At 50.0% G+C, this 16950-nt stretch overlaps 1 protein-coding gene across 3 annotated transcripts; it reads right to left on the bottom strand.

Moving 5' to 3' along the window:
- Nucleotides 1-625: 625 nt before the first annotated feature.
- ZAP70 (zeta chain of T cell receptor associated protein kinase 70) lies at nucleotides 626-12593 on the bottom strand. 3 transcript variants are annotated; one of them, XM_075037487.1, is made up of 12 exons: nucleotides 12192-12593; nucleotides 10658-10818; nucleotides 9884-10022; nucleotides 8235-8313; nucleotides 7450-7490; nucleotides 6195-6243; nucleotides 4615-4795; nucleotides 3705-3911; nucleotides 3240-3432; nucleotides 2470-2610; nucleotides 1836-1948; nucleotides 626-1471 (listed from the first exon to the last, which is right to left on the bottom strand). In XM_075037487.1, exons 1-12 carry the CDS (start codon nucleotides 12591-12593, stop codon nucleotides 1348-1350), a joined length of 1830 nt encoding a protein of 609 aa, XP_074893588.1. In that variant the 3' UTR covers nucleotides 626-1347. The 3 variants fall into 3 exon arrangements, with proteins under 3 accessions (XP_074893588.1, XP_074893590.1, XP_074893589.1); XM_075037489.1 differs by lacking the exon at nucleotides 7450-7490 and having other exon boundaries at nucleotides 4615-4789; nucleotides 8185-8313; XM_075037488.1 differs by lacking the exon at nucleotides 7450-7490 and having other exon boundaries at nucleotides 4615-4789; nucleotides 6195-6288; nucleotides 8215-8313.
- Nucleotides 12594-16950: the final 4357 nt, after the last annotated feature.

Genomic DNA, 16950 nt, shown 5'->3' with positions numbered 1-16950 from the left:
CCATTAAGGTTTTAGATAAGGGCTGTGCCCTGGCCTGTACTGCAGGTGTTTATTTTACCTCCTGGACAAGGTACCCTGTATGAGCTACTGTGTGGCTTTCAGATACCAGAAGATGGTGAGAGATAAGCTTTTCTATTCACTGTATCTCAGGGCTCTGATCTTCTGTTTCCCCCACTTCCCCAGCCTTCAGAACCACTCTGCTCTCTGCAACAGTGCAGACCACAGTCCCCCCAACATGGGTAATCCACTGTATCCGGGGGGTGGGGGTAGACCAGTACAAGCCCCGATAGGTGAGTTTCCACAGTGGACTCAGCTGAGCAGCCATATATGCCATTAGCTGCAAGAAAGCTGCAAAAAAGCTCCAGCTCTGCAGTGAAGCCAGCCCAAGGGTGACGAGGTTGGTGACTCCACAGGGTTATGAAGAGCATCAAGGAGGGAAACCCTGGCCTAGTGGAAGGAAATTACAATTATTTTCTTGTCAGCTTAAGCAGTTACAAACATTTATGTTAGTTCAATAGTCTGAGCCACAGGTATGTTAAAAAATATAGAATAGTTTATTTACAGGATGACCGATTTTCAGGCTTGAAAAGCAAGATGCTGATTTCATTAGCACAGAGGGGTGAGATGGGATCCAGGAGGTTAGCAATGGGCCCTGGGAGTTTAGTTGTTTCAGGCGCCATAACCACCTTGGAGGGCTGTGGCAGTGCAGGGGGGATGTACACTGTGCTCTGGGCTGAAAAGGTACGTGGCAGTGCCCGGGGTGTAAGAGCTGCAGCTGGCAGGGTGCACGAAGGACAAAGCAGTGGCACCATGCAGCTCTGCCCCACTGCTCCTCCCCATCTCTCCTGGAAGCGAGCAGCACACCAGCTGCTTCTTGGCCTAAACCAAGGGGAAGGGGACTCGACGGCTCCCTGTCCTGTGTCACACCACATGCAAACCTCACCAGAAATGTACACTTGGCAGTTTCCTCTGAAATAATGGTTTTTTAAGGGATCTGAAAAAATCCAGGTTTGCTGGAGCCAACACAGTTCATCCTTAGTGAGTCTGGTAGGCATTAAGCTCTGAGGTCCTGGGATAGTTTTGGAAGTGGGTGAGAAGGAACTATAATATTCTCTGTACTGTCCTGTGCTGGGTCAGGCTGGAGATGTAAATCATGGCCGGCTGTTTGGAGACATGAGGCACAGCTGAGTGCCCTCGTCTGCTGTGACAGCATCGTCTCCCAGGTTCTTAGTTCTGGAACTACTTGAGAAACAAAACCGGCATTTGAGAGATTAAAGCAAAAATTTGCAAAGAGCCCTTCCAGGCCCCATGCAGGAAAGGGGTGTGTTCAGGAGCAGAGAAGGAAACTCAAGGAAGAGCTGCTTTTGACTTGTCCTCTGTCTCTGGCCCATTTTCTGTCTTGGTAGCAATACTGTAGTAGTAGGAGCGGATTACGTTTTCCACAGTAGTAAATCCTGGACGCTCTTCCCATCTGCAAGGGCAGAAAGGAACAAATAGAGTCAACAGAAAGGACAAAAGTGGAGTGATGCAATGAGAAGATGCCAGGTGCAGAAGAACCTGGGGCAGAACAGCAGCCCAGTTGTACCAGGGCTTAGGAGGGCAGCTGAGACTTTTCTGGCAGGGTCAAAGGCACAGAGGCTCTAACTTCTTCCAGGATTGGTACAGGCAAATGGAGGGGTATGACAATAAAGAAATAGGTCCATCATTCATCATGGACTGGAGAATGAGGCTAAGGCAGGAGACACCATTTGCTTTGTGTTGTCACCATCCAGACAGTGTGTGCTGTTCTGATGGACCTGCTACCCACCAAAGAGTTGAGCTAGTGAAAGCCTTACCTGTAGGTCCAGCATTGCTGCATGAGGGTGTACATCTCTGCCGGGCAGTCCGTGGGGCAGTCCATGCGCTTCCCTTGCTCTATGAAGCTGATGACCTCTGGGCCTTTCATTTTCTAGGATAGGATCAAGTGGGAAAAGCTTTAATGTTTTTGGAGCTGGCAACAGGGTTAGAAGAGACAGATTAGAGCTGGGCCTAGGGTAATGCTTTGGATCCATGCACCACACACCCCGTACAGTCACTGTTTTCAACCCCGTCACCCAGCAGCGATGTCTCGCGTTGTGGCCAGCCCAGCCTGCAGACTCCATCCCAAGCATGGGCAGAGCAGTGGCTGAGCAACTGATTTTTCAGCTCTGCAAGTGAGCAGAAGGATCAAAGAGAAGATCTGCTTTGATTCAAACCCAAATGAATTTGTTTTCTGTTTCTTCTCCCTTAAATGAACACAAAGCTGCAGGATCCAAACAATCTAATTTGTGCCTTTTGTAAAGTGGAAGTGAGCCTGTCTCCCTTCCCCTCTGTTCAACAGTGGGAAGACCACCCACTCAAGGAAACTGTAGTTTCAGTGTGTGTCAGCCTGTTACAGAGTGGGAGACTAGACTGTGGCACCCATCCATGATGGACCCGGCTCTGCCTCACCTTGTATGGTTTCTGCCCGTAGCTGAAGGCCTCCCACATGGTTACACCATAGCTCCATACATCACTCTTGCTGGAGAACTTGTGATAGAGGATGCACTCTGGGGCATACCATTTCAAGGGCCACTTTCCTGCTGTCCTGGCCTGTAGCAAAGCAAAGATGAACATTTCCACCCTGATACACAGACTGTTATGAGCTGAACCTGAATTCTGCTTTGCTAAATGTTTGTGTCAAATGCAATCCCACACTGCTGAAAAATATCCCCTTGCCCTGGGCTGGGACCTCAAGGCCCCGAGACCTAAGGCCTGAGCCTCAAACCCCATCCCAGGCCCTGCTGTCTTGTTGTCCCTGCTCAGCCGTCCCTGGGTGCAGTACACTGTCCTGCGGTGCCACTCTCCTCCCGCACCCCAGCCCCAGGGCTCAGTGTGGTCATGCACTGGTGCATACTGCTGGGAAGATCAGCCCTGGCTCACTCTTCATCACCTTCTCTTCCCTGCTCTTTGCTCTGGCTTCTCTCCTTTCTCTTCTCTCCTGTCATCCCACTGCACTGCATCCCTCTTGCTGCCTCTGCATCCATCTGAATTTCCTCCTTGCCACCTGGACCTTTGCAAAGCCCCTTTTAATCTCACAGCAGTGAGGCCAGCCAGAGCATGATGTGGTCGTGCAGCAGGGCTCCTGAGAAGAGCCCCGACCCTCTGCCTCTGGGCTTCTCAGCCCCCAGCCAGGAGGGCTCCTGCTAGCTATCTGGATCCTTTGCTGTGCTTACACTTACCTTGTAGTAGCTGTCATCAGCGCCAAGAGCCTTGGAGAGTCCAAAGTCACTGATCTTGGCATAATGCTGGTTGACCAGTAGGACATTCCTGGCTGCCAGGTCTCTGTGGACAAAGTTTTTTTCCTCCAAGTACTTCATCCCCATGGATACTTGGTGCATCAGCTCCACAATATTGCTGACTATAATCTCATCTCTGGGGAAGATGAAAGGACAATGCAGTAATAAAGGACCTGCCATTACTCTGTACACCATGGTCCCCTTCAAGTTTCCTAGTTGCAAGGGAGAATGAAAATGGACATCTCTGCTCCAGAAGCATCAGTTGTTCCTGTTGTTACCTCACATGAAAAGACATCTCTTTCTGCTGTTATCAGCTTCCCTCCACCTACAAAGCTAGGATCCCCTGGCGGCAGAGAGTTTGATGAGAAGTGCAGAAAATCAGCTAGCCACATTTTATTCAGTACTCACTTCTTGGAAGCCAAGAACTTGTTGAGTGGCCCTCCAGAAGCCATCTCCATCACGAGCATCAGGGACTCTGCCTCGCAGACCCCAATCATGCGGACAATGTAGGGGTTGTCTAGCTGATGCATGATCTGGGCTTCCTTCATCATTTCATCTTTCACTGTTTTCTCATTGTTGCTCTTCAGCACCTTGATGGCCACATCGATCTGCTTCCTGCACAGGGCACAAGAGGAACACACATGGGATGAACTAAACAGCAGCTGGACTCGTGTATCACAGCCAGGAATGCAAACCACTTTCTCACATGATACTGTTTGATCTCTAAATGGCAATCTCAGTAGCCTGTTTTGGCAGAGCCCTGCACAATACTGGTATTCCACGCCTGATAGAAGGCCAAAGAGAAAAGGATCACCTCACCGTTATAAGTCTAGGCCAGTATTTGCCATCTGTAGATCTGAAGGTACATCACCTCACACACTGACATCTGCATCATCATTGTCATTTTTCAAGGGGAAACTCAGGCACCAAGAGGGAAAAGGCCATCTTTGTGGACTCACAGACAACCAACGACAGAGCTACGGATGGCACATCTCCTCAGTCTCATTCCTTTGGCCTGACGTGGACCAAGATGACCTCAGGAGCATGGACTTGCTCCTCTGAGCCCAGCAAATGCCTTCAGAAGTGGCAGTCTTATGCCTGGGGGTATGCAGTGCAAATTACACTCTCAGGGCAACGAAGCTATCACTCAAAGTCCATGGAAAGTCACCACTGACCTTCTAGACTATCTCTTATACCTCCACCCCATTATCACTTTAGGGTCCATCTAGCTAGAAACAGGATAGCTGGGGACACCTCTGAGCTCAGCCTGGAGCACCCCTCCTCCAGCTTCCTCAGCATCCTTCAGGGTAGCACTCACTTTCTCATTTTGTAGACTCCTTTCTTGACGCAGCCAAAGTTTCCTGCCCCCAGTTCCACTTCATCGATCATCAGGTGGTCCCTCTTCAGGAAAAGTTTTTTATCCTTCAGTTCCTCAGGGTCACTGTACGGGCTCTCGTAGACACTGGTGTCCATGGGTAGCAGGCGTGACTTTCCTGCACCTTCCCAAGAGATACAGTTGTTTATAACTCTAAACAACATACCCTTCCCGATGGGCCGAGGATAACTGTATGAGGTTCAACAAGGCCAAGTGCTGGGTCCTGCACTTGGGTCACAACAACCCCATGCAGCGCTACAGGCTTGGGGAAGGGTGGCTGGAAAGCTGCCAGGCAAAAAAAGACCTGGGGGTGCTGGTTGGCAGCCGGCTGAATATGAGCCAGCAGTGTGCCCAGGTGGCCAAGAAGGCCAACGGCATCCTGGCCTGTATCAGAAATGGTGTGGCCAGCAGGAGCAGGGAAGTGATTGTTTGCCTGTACTCAGCACTGATGAGGCTGCACCTTGAGTACTCTGTCCAGTTTGGGGCCTCTCACTACAGGAGAGACATTGAGTTGCTGGAGTGTGTCCAGAGAAGGGCAACAAAGCTGGTGAAGGGCCTGGAGCACAAGTCTTATGAGGAGCGGCTGAGGGAACTGGGGTTGTTTAGTCTGGAGAAAAGGAGGCTGAGGGGAGACCTTATCACTCTCTACAACTACCTGAAAGAAGGTTGTAGTGAGGTGGGTACTGGTCTCTTCTATCAAGTAACTAGTGATAGGACGAGAGGAAATGGCCTCAAGTTGCGCCAGGGGAGGTTTAGATTGGATATTAGAAAAAATTTCTTTACTGAAAGGGTTGTCAGGCATTGGAACAGGCTGCCCAGGGAAGTGGTGGAGTCACCATCCCTGGAGGTCTTCAAAAAACACATAGATGTGGCACTTCAGGACATGGTTTAGTGGGCATGTTGGTGTTGGATTGACAGTTGGACTCAATGATCTTAAAGGTCTTTTCCAACCTAAACAATTCTATGATTCCCCATGCCTCTTGACCTCACTGATTGGGAAGGTTTTCTCTAGTCTCTTGGCCAATTCTCCTTCAAGTTCCAGCATTCAAGCCTCCCTCCTGGGCATCTCCCTTCCTTTCACAACCCATGGCCTCTCCTAGTTACAGCTGCTGAAGGAGCCAGGATGGGAAGAGGTGTCTGAGCATTCCCACTCCACATATCAGACCCTGCAGGACCCAGGCATGTGCATGACTTCAGCCCACTGAAATATAACTGAATACACTGAGCAGTAGGCAGAATAGAAGATGGGGAATAGGACAGGGCTTGATTTACTGGGTACGATGGGGAATGGGATAGGGTTTGATTTACTGGGATATGGGTGTGGGCAAACAGTTTTGCAATATTCTTGTCTCAGGACCCTGAGACGACTGGGAGGCTCCTGGGTGCCTTCGTGAGAAAGGGGCTTTGTAGCACGGCTCTTTGACCAGAAAGTGATATAGATGTGTCAGGTAACCCCCATGGCTCCTGTGACATCCTCAGGTCCTGTCTCCTGTTAGGAGGAGAGGGCTTTCAAAGATGCTTACCTACAGGCTCTGGTGTGTATCCATCTGCATTGAGAGGCCCAAGGTGTCTCTGGAAAAGAAACGGGGATAAAGTGGATAAAGGAGCCAGGGGAAACTGCTTCAGTTTGAAATGGGAGAGGAGAGGGATGGGGAGCCTCTGCAGCCCAACAAAGCCCCAGCTGGGGATTCCCTCTAAAAGGCCCTGAGGTAGGCACAAGGGATTGGAGTGGTATCGAGCAGACTTTTCTCTTCCAGTCCAGGCTGGCAAGTACCCCCACTGCAGCTGCACATCAGGAATCAGAGCCTGGGGGTATTCAGTGCCATGGAGCCGGAATGCAGCATCACCCTCCAGTAACCCAGCCGGTAGGCTGTGCAGGGTGAGGTGCTGAGGGCTCTGTGTTTACCTGAGCAGTGAGGGGCACACACACAGGGCTGCATTTTGCTCTCTGCCCCCTCTGCTTTCCCCATCCCAAAGTGATAAGCAGCAGTGGGGTCATCCCAGCCAAGTCTCTGCAGTTTGCTTTGAGACAAGGAGCGAGGGGAAGCCTGGAAGCAGCTCAGCTTGCAGCCGGCACACCTGCCTGCCTGAAGAGTGGCCCCTGTGAGCACGTACAGACGCTGTATACAGCCACTGTCCCAAAAGCAGACAGCAACAAAGCAGTGTGGTACACATTTGTCCAGCACAGCTTTGAACGCAAGCCCTGCTTGCAGCAGATTCGCCACGACATGGGAGCCCACCACAGATTGCGAAAGCTCCCTGAGAAGATGGGTGAATGTTCAGGCCTTTATTTAGCCTCTGTTGGGCTCTGGGATGGGCTGCTCATATAGCCCAAACTAGCTGATTTCAACACTGCTCGGCACTCGGAGTGGTGACTGAGCGCAGACGTACCCCAAGGCCAGGGACGCAGAGGGAGCACAAAGACCTGGCTGGTGGCCAGTGGCCAGCAGCAAGGCTGAGTGTTCCCAGAATCCAACCACGTCTTCCTTGCTCCTGCCTGGCAAGGAGGGCAGGGGGGAGAGGGCTCCCCAAGGACAGGCCCACATGTTGCAAGGAGCACAGTATGAATGGAAACCATTTTCAGCTCTAACAGTAGCTGTGCCCAGCTATTCCTCATCCCCATCCAAGCTGGAAAGGGGACAACATTGCAGCTGGGCTTAATGTATTCCATTTGAGTTATTGAGTTTTAGAGAAGAGCGGAGTTTGGTCAGCAAGCTTGAAATGCAGTAACATTAAACCACTGAGGTACCAATAAAACAGACCCTCCCCAAAACTTACGCTCATGGAGGGGTGGGTTGGTGGAACCGGTGCTGCAGATGCTGTGAATCAGGAGAGAGAAGTTGTTATTAAGAGTCTGCCTATGCCCCAAGCAGGATCAGAGCTTCAGTCCTTGAAGGACTGGGTGGATGCCTGTGTCTGATTCTCCCCCGCCAAAGGACGTTTCCACAGCTTCAGCAAAAAAAAAGTGTGGAAACGTGCCTGGATGTGGGTGTTATTCCCAGACCAGCCCTCAGGGCAGGTGCAGGCCCACTGGAGCACCCTACGGTCTCCATTGGTCCCAGAGCAGGGACTGACTGAGCTGTAGCCCAGAGCTCCCTGCCCAGGAGAGCAAGGGTCCCATGGGCAGGCTCTGAAGTGATGTTTGTGACACTTGGACTAGGACAAAGTGACCCATGGTTTTGAATGCTCAGCTCAAAAGACGCACCAGGAGCCAGACTTGCAGGACATGTTTCCTGCTGCCTAAAAAGCAGGTCATTTTTCAGAAGCTGTCTGTTTGGCACCAGAAGTCCCTAATCCATTTGGAGCACTGATTCCCCCATCTGCTCCTGTCTTTGGGCCACCCTAGACCAGGCCTGGACAGTGGCCACTTTCAGCAGACAACATGATGTGAGAGTTGCCCAGTTGGCCAGAGGAGCAGAGACCTCACCATTCTCTTACCACCAAGGTCTGAGCAAGGTTGGACACAGTAAAGGAAACTTGGGCTGTCGCAGCTCAAACTTAGTGATAAACCACGCTTAGTGGTAAACCGAGGCGAGGGATGACACTGAGAGATGTCAGCTCACCTGGCATGTTGGGGTTGGGGCAGGCTTCCCTCAGGTAGAAAATCAGCCCGTCCGGTTTGAGTTTTAGGTACTCCACCAACTGGGAAAAGAATGGGAGGAAAAGATTATTGTGAGGAGAACATCATCTCTTTTTTTTTGCAGGCAACTTGTGTGGCTTATGGTAATGATTTCTGTCAGATTTATGTCAGACAGGGACTAAACTATTTCTTTCTCTGCTCTCCTATCTGTGCACTCAGGGATCTCCTAGAGTAAGTGCTTGCATACCTGGATATCTGCCAGAGCTGTGAAGAACTAGGGAAGTTAGATAAGGACTGAAGAAAGACAAAAGGAAAATCACCAGCAGCAGAGCTGGGTAGGGCATTTTCAGTGTAATGTTATTGTTGTCCCAGCCAGAAAGGTTTTTAAGTCATGTTGTGTTTGATAAAGCCTGAGAGAAACCTTTTGCTTTCCCAGAGGAACCCCAGGGTTAGCTCTTTGGATCCCGGGCAGTTTTTCACTGCAGCAACTGCCAGTTCAAGCACACTGGGGACTTGACTCTGGCTGGAGACGACCAGACCAGCCCCTGGCCACTGGACCACAAGGGAGACAAGGCTTTCTCTTCCCCTCCTGGCTGTCTCAGATTTCATCTGCAGTTGGGAGCCTGGCATGGTTCTGTTGCCATAAAAATGCCCCAAAGTCTTTGTTTTCAATCAAATTCAGAGTGAAAACAGACCTGGGAATTTGGAAAATTCAGCAAAACAGAGTTACTGATCCCCAGACAGCCCTGCCCAGGAGGAAGCACTGGTATCCGTCCCCTGGAGCAGGTCCGAGGTGTGTGCCACACGGCAGAGCTGGGCTCTGGAGGGGGCATGCGACTCCCCAGGAGTGCCAAGAGTTGCTGGACCATATGTCACATTCCCTAAAAACCCTGCCTCACCCTCATGAGGACTGCTGGGGCATTACAGCCACCTCCAATTCCCAAAGCCCCTGACTCTCAGGGGTGATAGGATGTGTGTCCTGGCACTAGGATCTTCAGTCATGTAAAGATTTTGGCAGCTGGCTCAAGACTTCTGGCCTCCCCTCTTCTTTGCACAGAAGTCAGTCGCCTGGACCGTAAAGTGGCAATCTGCACGCAACAGTTTTGCTGATCCAGAAGCAGTGTGGGGGATGCACAGGAGGGACAGCCTGGGATGAGCAATCTCATCGGGGCTTGCTGCAGGCAGAGGTCCGACATGCGCGCTGTGACTGAACGCGTGATGTTTGCTGATGGGGTGCAAGTGTAACTAATATAACCATCTCAAGTACCCTGGCTTAAAGCTAGATATGAAAAGCACTGATTGTCTTGATTCCTTGGAGAGGCACCAGACCAGCATAAGGCATGAAGGCAGTGGTAAAGCTAGCACTATTTCAGAGCTGCTGTGATAGCCCAGACTTAGATCTACTTAGCTCAGAGTGCACAGAAATGAATTCAATGAGGTGAGCTGATAGACAGCCAGACCCAGGGAATGTAAAGGTTTTCTGGAAGGGGCTACAACCACCCATGTACGGTCTTAAAGCCTTTAAAGCTCCACATGGCCTTTCCTGCCCCTCAAGGTATGGGCAGCTATAACAAGGGAAAAGTGCCTTTGCTTTATTAGGACACCAGTGGTCAGCATCCCACAGTACGGTACCTGCCAGAGGGTGTCGAACTTGGTCCCCTCGGGGATGGAGTACTTGCCGGACTTGTCCTGGTCTATCCGATAGTGATACACTGTTTTGCCATAGACAAGGGAGAGGGCGTAGGCACTGTTTTCCTTCCTTTCTCTCAGCCTGGTAGGAAGCAGAACTATTAAAAACAACTCCAGGTTTTGCACTACAAATTATTGTGGCTGCAGCGGTGGTGGGTCACTGGGTGGGCACTTGGAAAGGCATGCCTGCATCCCACTTTTGGAATTGCCACCTTCCCGACACCTCTCTGCAGAGGCTGAAGAGGGACCCTTCACGTTCAGTCTCTTGCCCCTCTTCTCTACCCTCTCCAGCTAATTCTTTCTTTCCCTAACTCATTCAGGAGATAATTAAATTAAGGGCTGTCTCACCTCGGCAGAGATGCAGAGCAAATGCTTTCTCCTGTATTTTATCGGCCATACATTGTCTATGTGTCAGTGTTAAATGTCTTCACCCACTGAACCCTTTATCTCATACCATCCGGTGCATTAACAAGCATATCTAAACATGAGAAACAAATAAAGCTCAGGACTGGCTCTTCATGGAGGCCAGACACTGGACAATAACAGGTCTGGGGTGTCAGAAGCTGTCTTTGAAAGCTCTGTAACCACAGCCTGACCACATTCAGCTAAACCTCCTCTCAGGCACTTCATGGGAACAAATAGCTACAGGGTGGTGGAGGTGGGGAAATGGTAAAAAGTACAGGGATCGCAGCATGTGCCAGGGTTTTGCATACGCACAGGAATTTCCCATCAGGTTGTGCCCCTGAGTAGAGCCTCCGTTCAGCTTCATCCCGGGCGATGCTGCCATGGTACCAGGGCATCCTCTCATGGGCTGTGGTGGCGATGAGCTTCTCCACCTGTGGAGCCTGGCTTATGATGGCTTGTTCAAGTGCATCCCCCTGGAAAAGAGTGAGAAATGAGACCTCATGCCACTCTGCTGCATTGTTGCATGGTTCAGCACAGTTTATTTTGCACCCTTTTGGGCAGATGGCACAGGAAACTTGGAATGTCTTGTAATTGAAGTGCCTGTGGCCTTAATCATGCCTATAGGAATAGTGAGTTGAATTCTGTTCTGCTGCAGAGCAGAATTCCTTGCTTATCTAAATTGGTCCCATCCCTCGAATCCAGCTGAAGTCCATTGACTTGCTAGTGAGGGAAGAGAGAACTCATCATACTTGTATGGGGAATCTTGACATCAGGGTTGCGGGGTGTCTTTCAGCCTTGCATTCCTAGGAGACCAGGACCTCTTTCCGGTGCTTCTGCCTTCCTGGGTGCTCACTGTCCCCAGACACTACAACTTGTAAAGAGCAGTGCAGTCTGGAAATCAGGATTAGGAATTAGGAGACCCTAAATTAATTTTACTGGCCCCACACGTCTTATAAACAACTGTAGTTTTTCGTTTGCCAGTAGGTGGCAATGTCCTTTGTGTTATCTACCAGTGTACACAGATCAGCTACATGGAGAAACCCTATAGAATACCTCATTCTGTCAAGCACCTTTGGTCTAAAACAGGCCAAATTTAGAGATCTTTTGTAGAAAGGCTCCATAAGGAGAATGCCTGAGCCATCTTTCTGCAAGGACTTGTAAGTGTCTGAGTAGCCACTGTCAAGATGATAGGAGGAAATTAATTACGTGGCTGCCAGCGTGACCATTTACAGAGTTTTGCCTTACACATATATTATATATATTCCAGTCTGCAATAAAATGAAGTAACGTGTCTGTAGCTATTTTAAAATTTAAATAACAGACCTGATCCAGTACCCAGTACCTCAGTCTGGTATAGGTGTATTCTCCTGAATAGGCAAAACCTCTGCTGACTTCAAACAGCGAGGAAAACCTGAGCAAGAATTTAAGTCTGGTTTCATTACATCTTCAGCACATTGTTATGGAGGCACAGGCACCTCAGGCAGTGAGCATTGGTCTAACTTCAGCACCCGTCCCATGTGCTGCAGAGGAGCAAATGGCACATGAGAAATGCTTGCAAAGTGGGCAATGACCTCTAATGCCCTGCAGAGCAGACGCAACATCAGCTGTTCAGAGGAAGGGTGTGAAGGCTTGGGAAGGTGTTTAGACCTGTTTCTGAAGAAGAAACTGAAAAAGAGAGATTTAAGACTGCTCTTAGTGCCAGCAGCCTTGGAGGAGAAGGACCTTGCTTTACCATGCTGTAAGAGGGGGATGACAGCGACAGAGGAGGTCAGGGCAGCAAGCGGCAGTAAGCCCCCGGGGAGCACTCCTTGCGCAGTCCCCCACCACCTTTGACAATGGCCATTACCTCTAGTTTCCATGTCTGCCGGACATATTCGCGCACCATATTGTCCCTCATGCTGTCGAAGACACCGGGCTGGGGGTCCACACCACAGGGGCGGTTGCAGGGCTTGCGGAGGGTGCAGCAGAGCCCATCAGCATCCTTGGAGTAAAATTCACAGAGTTCCTCTGGCCCACAGTGCGCTTTGCCCCCAGCAATGGCGTAGGTACCGTTCATCTGGCGCTCAATGGCGTAATGGTAAAACTGCAGGTTGCAGACCATGGAGAGGACATACCCCCCCAGACTGCGCAGGCATTGCCGCAGCAGGAACAGGCCATCCGACATCCCCGCCAGCTTGAGGTACTCCTCCGCTTCTGACCTGGCAATGCTGCCGTAGTAAAAGGGCAGGTGAGCAGCAGCATCTGGCATCTCTGTGAGCTTACCGGGACTGCTTGGGTTGGCTCACGTGCTGCTGGTTCTCGATCTGGAAGAGAGAAGCAAAATTCTTCACTGACACATAATTTCACAAAATGTTCAATTGGAATTCAGACTCGTGTCTAGAGGTTCTTCAGCCCTCAGCTGACTATCTGCATAGTCATTTCAAACATAGCATGGAGAGTAGCGGTGGGTGCCTTCATATCCCCAGCCAGAGAATCCCACAATGATTCCCCTATCCTGCCCTGAGTGGAGCTAGAAAGCGTAAGTAAAAATCCACCTGATCTTCATTTAAAGATTTCAAGCAATAGAGAATGCACCAAATCCTACAGCGAATAGTTCCAATGGTTAATTACCTTCACTATTAAAAATGAGCTTCTTACACACATCCCGAAGTTTTTAGCTTTGATTTCCTACCATTTTCTCTCCAGCTCTGTTCACAATAAAAGGAAATTCTTTTGCCTCTCTGAATAAATTAGTTTTGCCATGAGGGTCTATAAGGCCAAAATCTTAAATGCAATAAGATTAAAACACAAGATGGATATTAAATGTCTAAGAAACATTTAGATACACAATTGCACTAAACACAGCAAAAGGAGATAAAGATAAACCCAAGTGCTTCTGGGCAGATATTAACCATCTGTTGACAGGAGCAAGAAGAAACTTTCCTCTAATTGTCTCTTGAAAAAGTTACGGATTTTTTCCCACGATACCTGACTCTGGCTGGTTTCTGAATTTGGCTGATACTCTGATCCCATTTGGCAGTTCCTATTTCTACATTGCGCACATGCTCCAGAGAAAGCGTGAGCTCAGATGTGGCCAGCCATCACTGCAAAATGAGTTTAATCCCACTGTCTTTGTCGAGCTGCAATGTGCAAGCGTTACTGGAGCCCCCTGTTCAGAACAGCCTAAAACCAGAAACAAACCTACCACCGTGCTGCTGCAGCACCAGCTTGCAGTGGGTATCCAGTGAGAGATGGCACTTTGTTGACTGAGTCACTGCAGAGCCCCTTCTGCCAAAGAGCTATAGGTCTTGTATCAAATCATCTAAAATCCCACCCACAAAAAGAAGCCAATTTCCGGTGATTAATGGAAACAGTATCATATTCGAAGGGTCTCATTTGTTCGCTAGAGCCTGATCTTTGATTTTGTAATTGCGCAGATGCTGACCCCAAAAACATCAGAGTATTTGTCTCCATCTGCATTTCCCACAAATGCGTCACTCGCATTCAGAGTAAAGAAAACACTGGGTCTTTGGCTAGCACGCTGGGTATTTGCCCTGATTCTTCCCAACAGAACTCTCATTTCTGAACATGATGGGATAAGTCGCTGACTGACGGGTTGGGCCCACTGTGCTATTCCAGAAGCGGCCTCTGCTCTCAGGCGGTGGCTGGAGCTGTGCCTGGGCTGGTGGTCAGCCCTGCTCCGTCTCAGCCAGCCTGCTTCAGCCCGCTCAGCGGCACAGTGACAGGGCTGCCCGCTGGAGCTGGGAAAGGGTTGGCTGGATACATGCTCTGTATCAGCAGGAACGGGATAGGGCTCAGGAGGAAACTGCTCAGGAGAAACCGTTCTGCTGTGTGCACCCTGCTCTGTTCAGCCCACAACAGCAAAGACCCACAGGGAGCTGGATTTCTGGCAACCAGAGTCTTCTCTACCTATTTGGTTGTTGTCTTCATTAAGCCCAGAAATGGCCCTGATGTGAACAGGAAGGGAGAGCAGGCTCCGTTGAGGAGGCGTTTTAGCCGAGGCAGGAAACCACAACAGGAAGCCGTCAGTGGCGTTTGCAGCTCCGGTGCGGGACTAGCGTAAACTGTATCAGGCGTAGCACAAATAAGCCTGAGATGTGAAGACCCTTTCATCAAATTCATCAAATGAAGCAAAGTGGGGTCTTGGCAGACCTGCCAGTCTGGGATACAGAAGGCAAATGAAAACACCCTGTAGCTCAAACCCTAACTGGAGTCAGTGCTTGGAACCAAAGCAAACGTCCTAATCCCTTGACGCCTCCAGGCATCAAAGCAGCCCAGACACTGGACAGGCGTATCCCTCAGGTTCAGCTCCTGAGACAAGATGACTGCCAGGTCTTCCCAACCTCAGCCTGGTCCCAGGGGAGGGCAGGCCCCAGGAAGGTGGGTTGAAGGATGTGGAGAGCGAGGATTGCAGCTCTTCATTTTAACTGCAGAGTCAGGTTCGTGAGTCACATTCACAAGTCAAGGAGGCAGAAGCGCTGAGTGGGCAGTGGAAGTTTGATGGCCTTCTTCATGTGCTACTAATTTCCACTAGCAACCTGGGATAAATAGTGATTAGGTACAAGGACGCTACACCCAAACATGCTGATTCCCTTTTTTGGAAAGTCCAGGACCAGAACATCACAGCAAATGGAACAAGTTTGACAATTGTTCAGACAGGTGAAAATGAGATGGCAGAAGCCATTGATCACCATCAAGCTCACACAAAGTTTCCAGCTGCCTACACAGGCAGCTCTGTAATAAACAGACTGGTTTTTCTCTCCAAGCACAGGGCTGCGAATCAAGAAAGCCTCACGGAGATATGAGAGTGAACCCAGGGATCAGAGGTTGGTTCAGGCTATGCCACCCATTTCATACAAGCCTTGCTGCCACAAATGAACCCTATTAGAAAATCACCCTTATTAGAAAAAACTTCTAAATCTCCAGTCATGAGGGAAAGCCAACCCCTGAAGTCTGAGAGCAGATTTGAACAGGATGATTTATAGCCCCTCTAAAGCTCTTGCTTTTAAAAAGTTTGTCCTACCATCCTGGCTCTTTCTATTGCCCATACACCAGCCCAGGGTCTTCTGGGCATAGCTAAGCTCCTCTTCCAAAGTACAGGTCTGTTCCTTAGCACTGCCTCTGGGTGGACCTGAGCAACCCTGATACAACCTCAACAGACCTGCACAAACCTCATACAACTTTGTTTTCCCATGTTGTAAAACGCAGACAAAAATGAGAACCGATTTCAGGGACTGCTTTTGTGAACATAACAAACTAGTGCCTGGAAGAAGCTGTGCAATAGACTCTCCACCACTATTAATTTCAAGTAATAGGGCCTGATTTTTCCAGCACCTGTTTAATCTCTGCCCCTTGGGCTGCAGCAGTCCAGGTGCTGGATGTTCCTGTTGGCTTCGGGCACACTTCCCAGGTTAGAAACAGCACTCAGGGAGAACAGCCATAAAACCAGGGCTCCTGTGATAATGGCCACGTTTGCCAGTTGGCATTATGATGTAAAGATGCACTGAAAAAAACAACACCCACGTAAAAAGTAGTCGGATCTGTGCACCAAGACACACAGGAAAGCCAAGCAGGAAGCTATTGAGATGTCAGTCAATCAGATCTATATATAGCTGGCCACTTGCCTTTACTTAGATCAGACAAGAACTGTCAGGAACTGGTTTGATTTTATAATTTCTCAGAACAGCAGAACCACTTTGTGTGAATCTGGAGCCAGTCCCTGAGAGCAGCGGGGTGCACTGATGAAATCAGAGGAGGCACTGGCAAACTTTAGCATCCTGTTAGGACCGTATTTGCTGTATCATTGTCCTGGCAGCAATAATCCCTTCTAACACAACCCTGGGTGGCTGGGTCATCCTTGGGTAGAGGAGGGACATATCTGGGGGAGACTAGAGAGGGCTGGAGGATGGGAACTATGTGATGGGGAACCAGTCTGGATGGGTATAAAGGGGGTCGGGGGGTGGGTGTGTGCTTTGGAGGTGGTGGTGGGAGCTACTGCTGAGGTTTGTGTTGGCAATGTGGAGAGGGGTGTTTTTAACAATTCTCTAAAAGGTGTTTAATTGGAGAGGGGGGAGAGGTAGCTGAAAGTAAGATCTGCCATGGTAAATGTGGTATTGCTGAAAGGTGAGGTCAGCCTGTCTGATGGGGGCTGGGGTCTCTGAGCTCCTCTATGGGTCTCTTCTCTTGCCCCCCCCCCCCCCCCCCCCCCAGGGCTGGGGTTGTTGGGGGTGGGGGGGTCTGAACTGTGGCACAGGCAGCTGGGTGGATTGCTGATGGGCAGGGGGAACAGCCCAGCCTTAAGGTCTTGCTTGCCCTGCAGGCAGGAGCACTGCATGGGTGAAGGCAGCTGGGTGGGTGTGGGGCATGAGTTCTGACCCGAGCTCCGAACTGGCCTGTGCTGCCTCATCGCCTCCTCATGTGAATTGGCCTCTTTGACCACCTCATGGGAAAGAAAGATGCTTCTCATGGTGCCTTGCCTAGACCCACCTGCAGTTAATGCAAGAATAAATGTGCTTTCTTACGGTGCTGTTTGCAGCCCCTTTGCAGTGCTTTAGGAGAGCACAGAGTAAAGGTTTGTACCGAAGATTATCTCAGCCCTCCTGTTT

This window comes from Buteo buteo, chromosome 10 (genome assembly GCF_964188355.1).
Source record: "Buteo buteo chromosome 10, bButBut1.hap1.1, whole genome shotgun sequence".
Lineage (NCBI taxonomy): Eukaryota > Metazoa > Chordata > Aves > Accipitriformes > Accipitridae > Buteo > Buteo buteo.
Note: the sequence above shows the minus strand (reverse complement) of the source record. Positions and strands in the feature narration are given on the sequence as shown.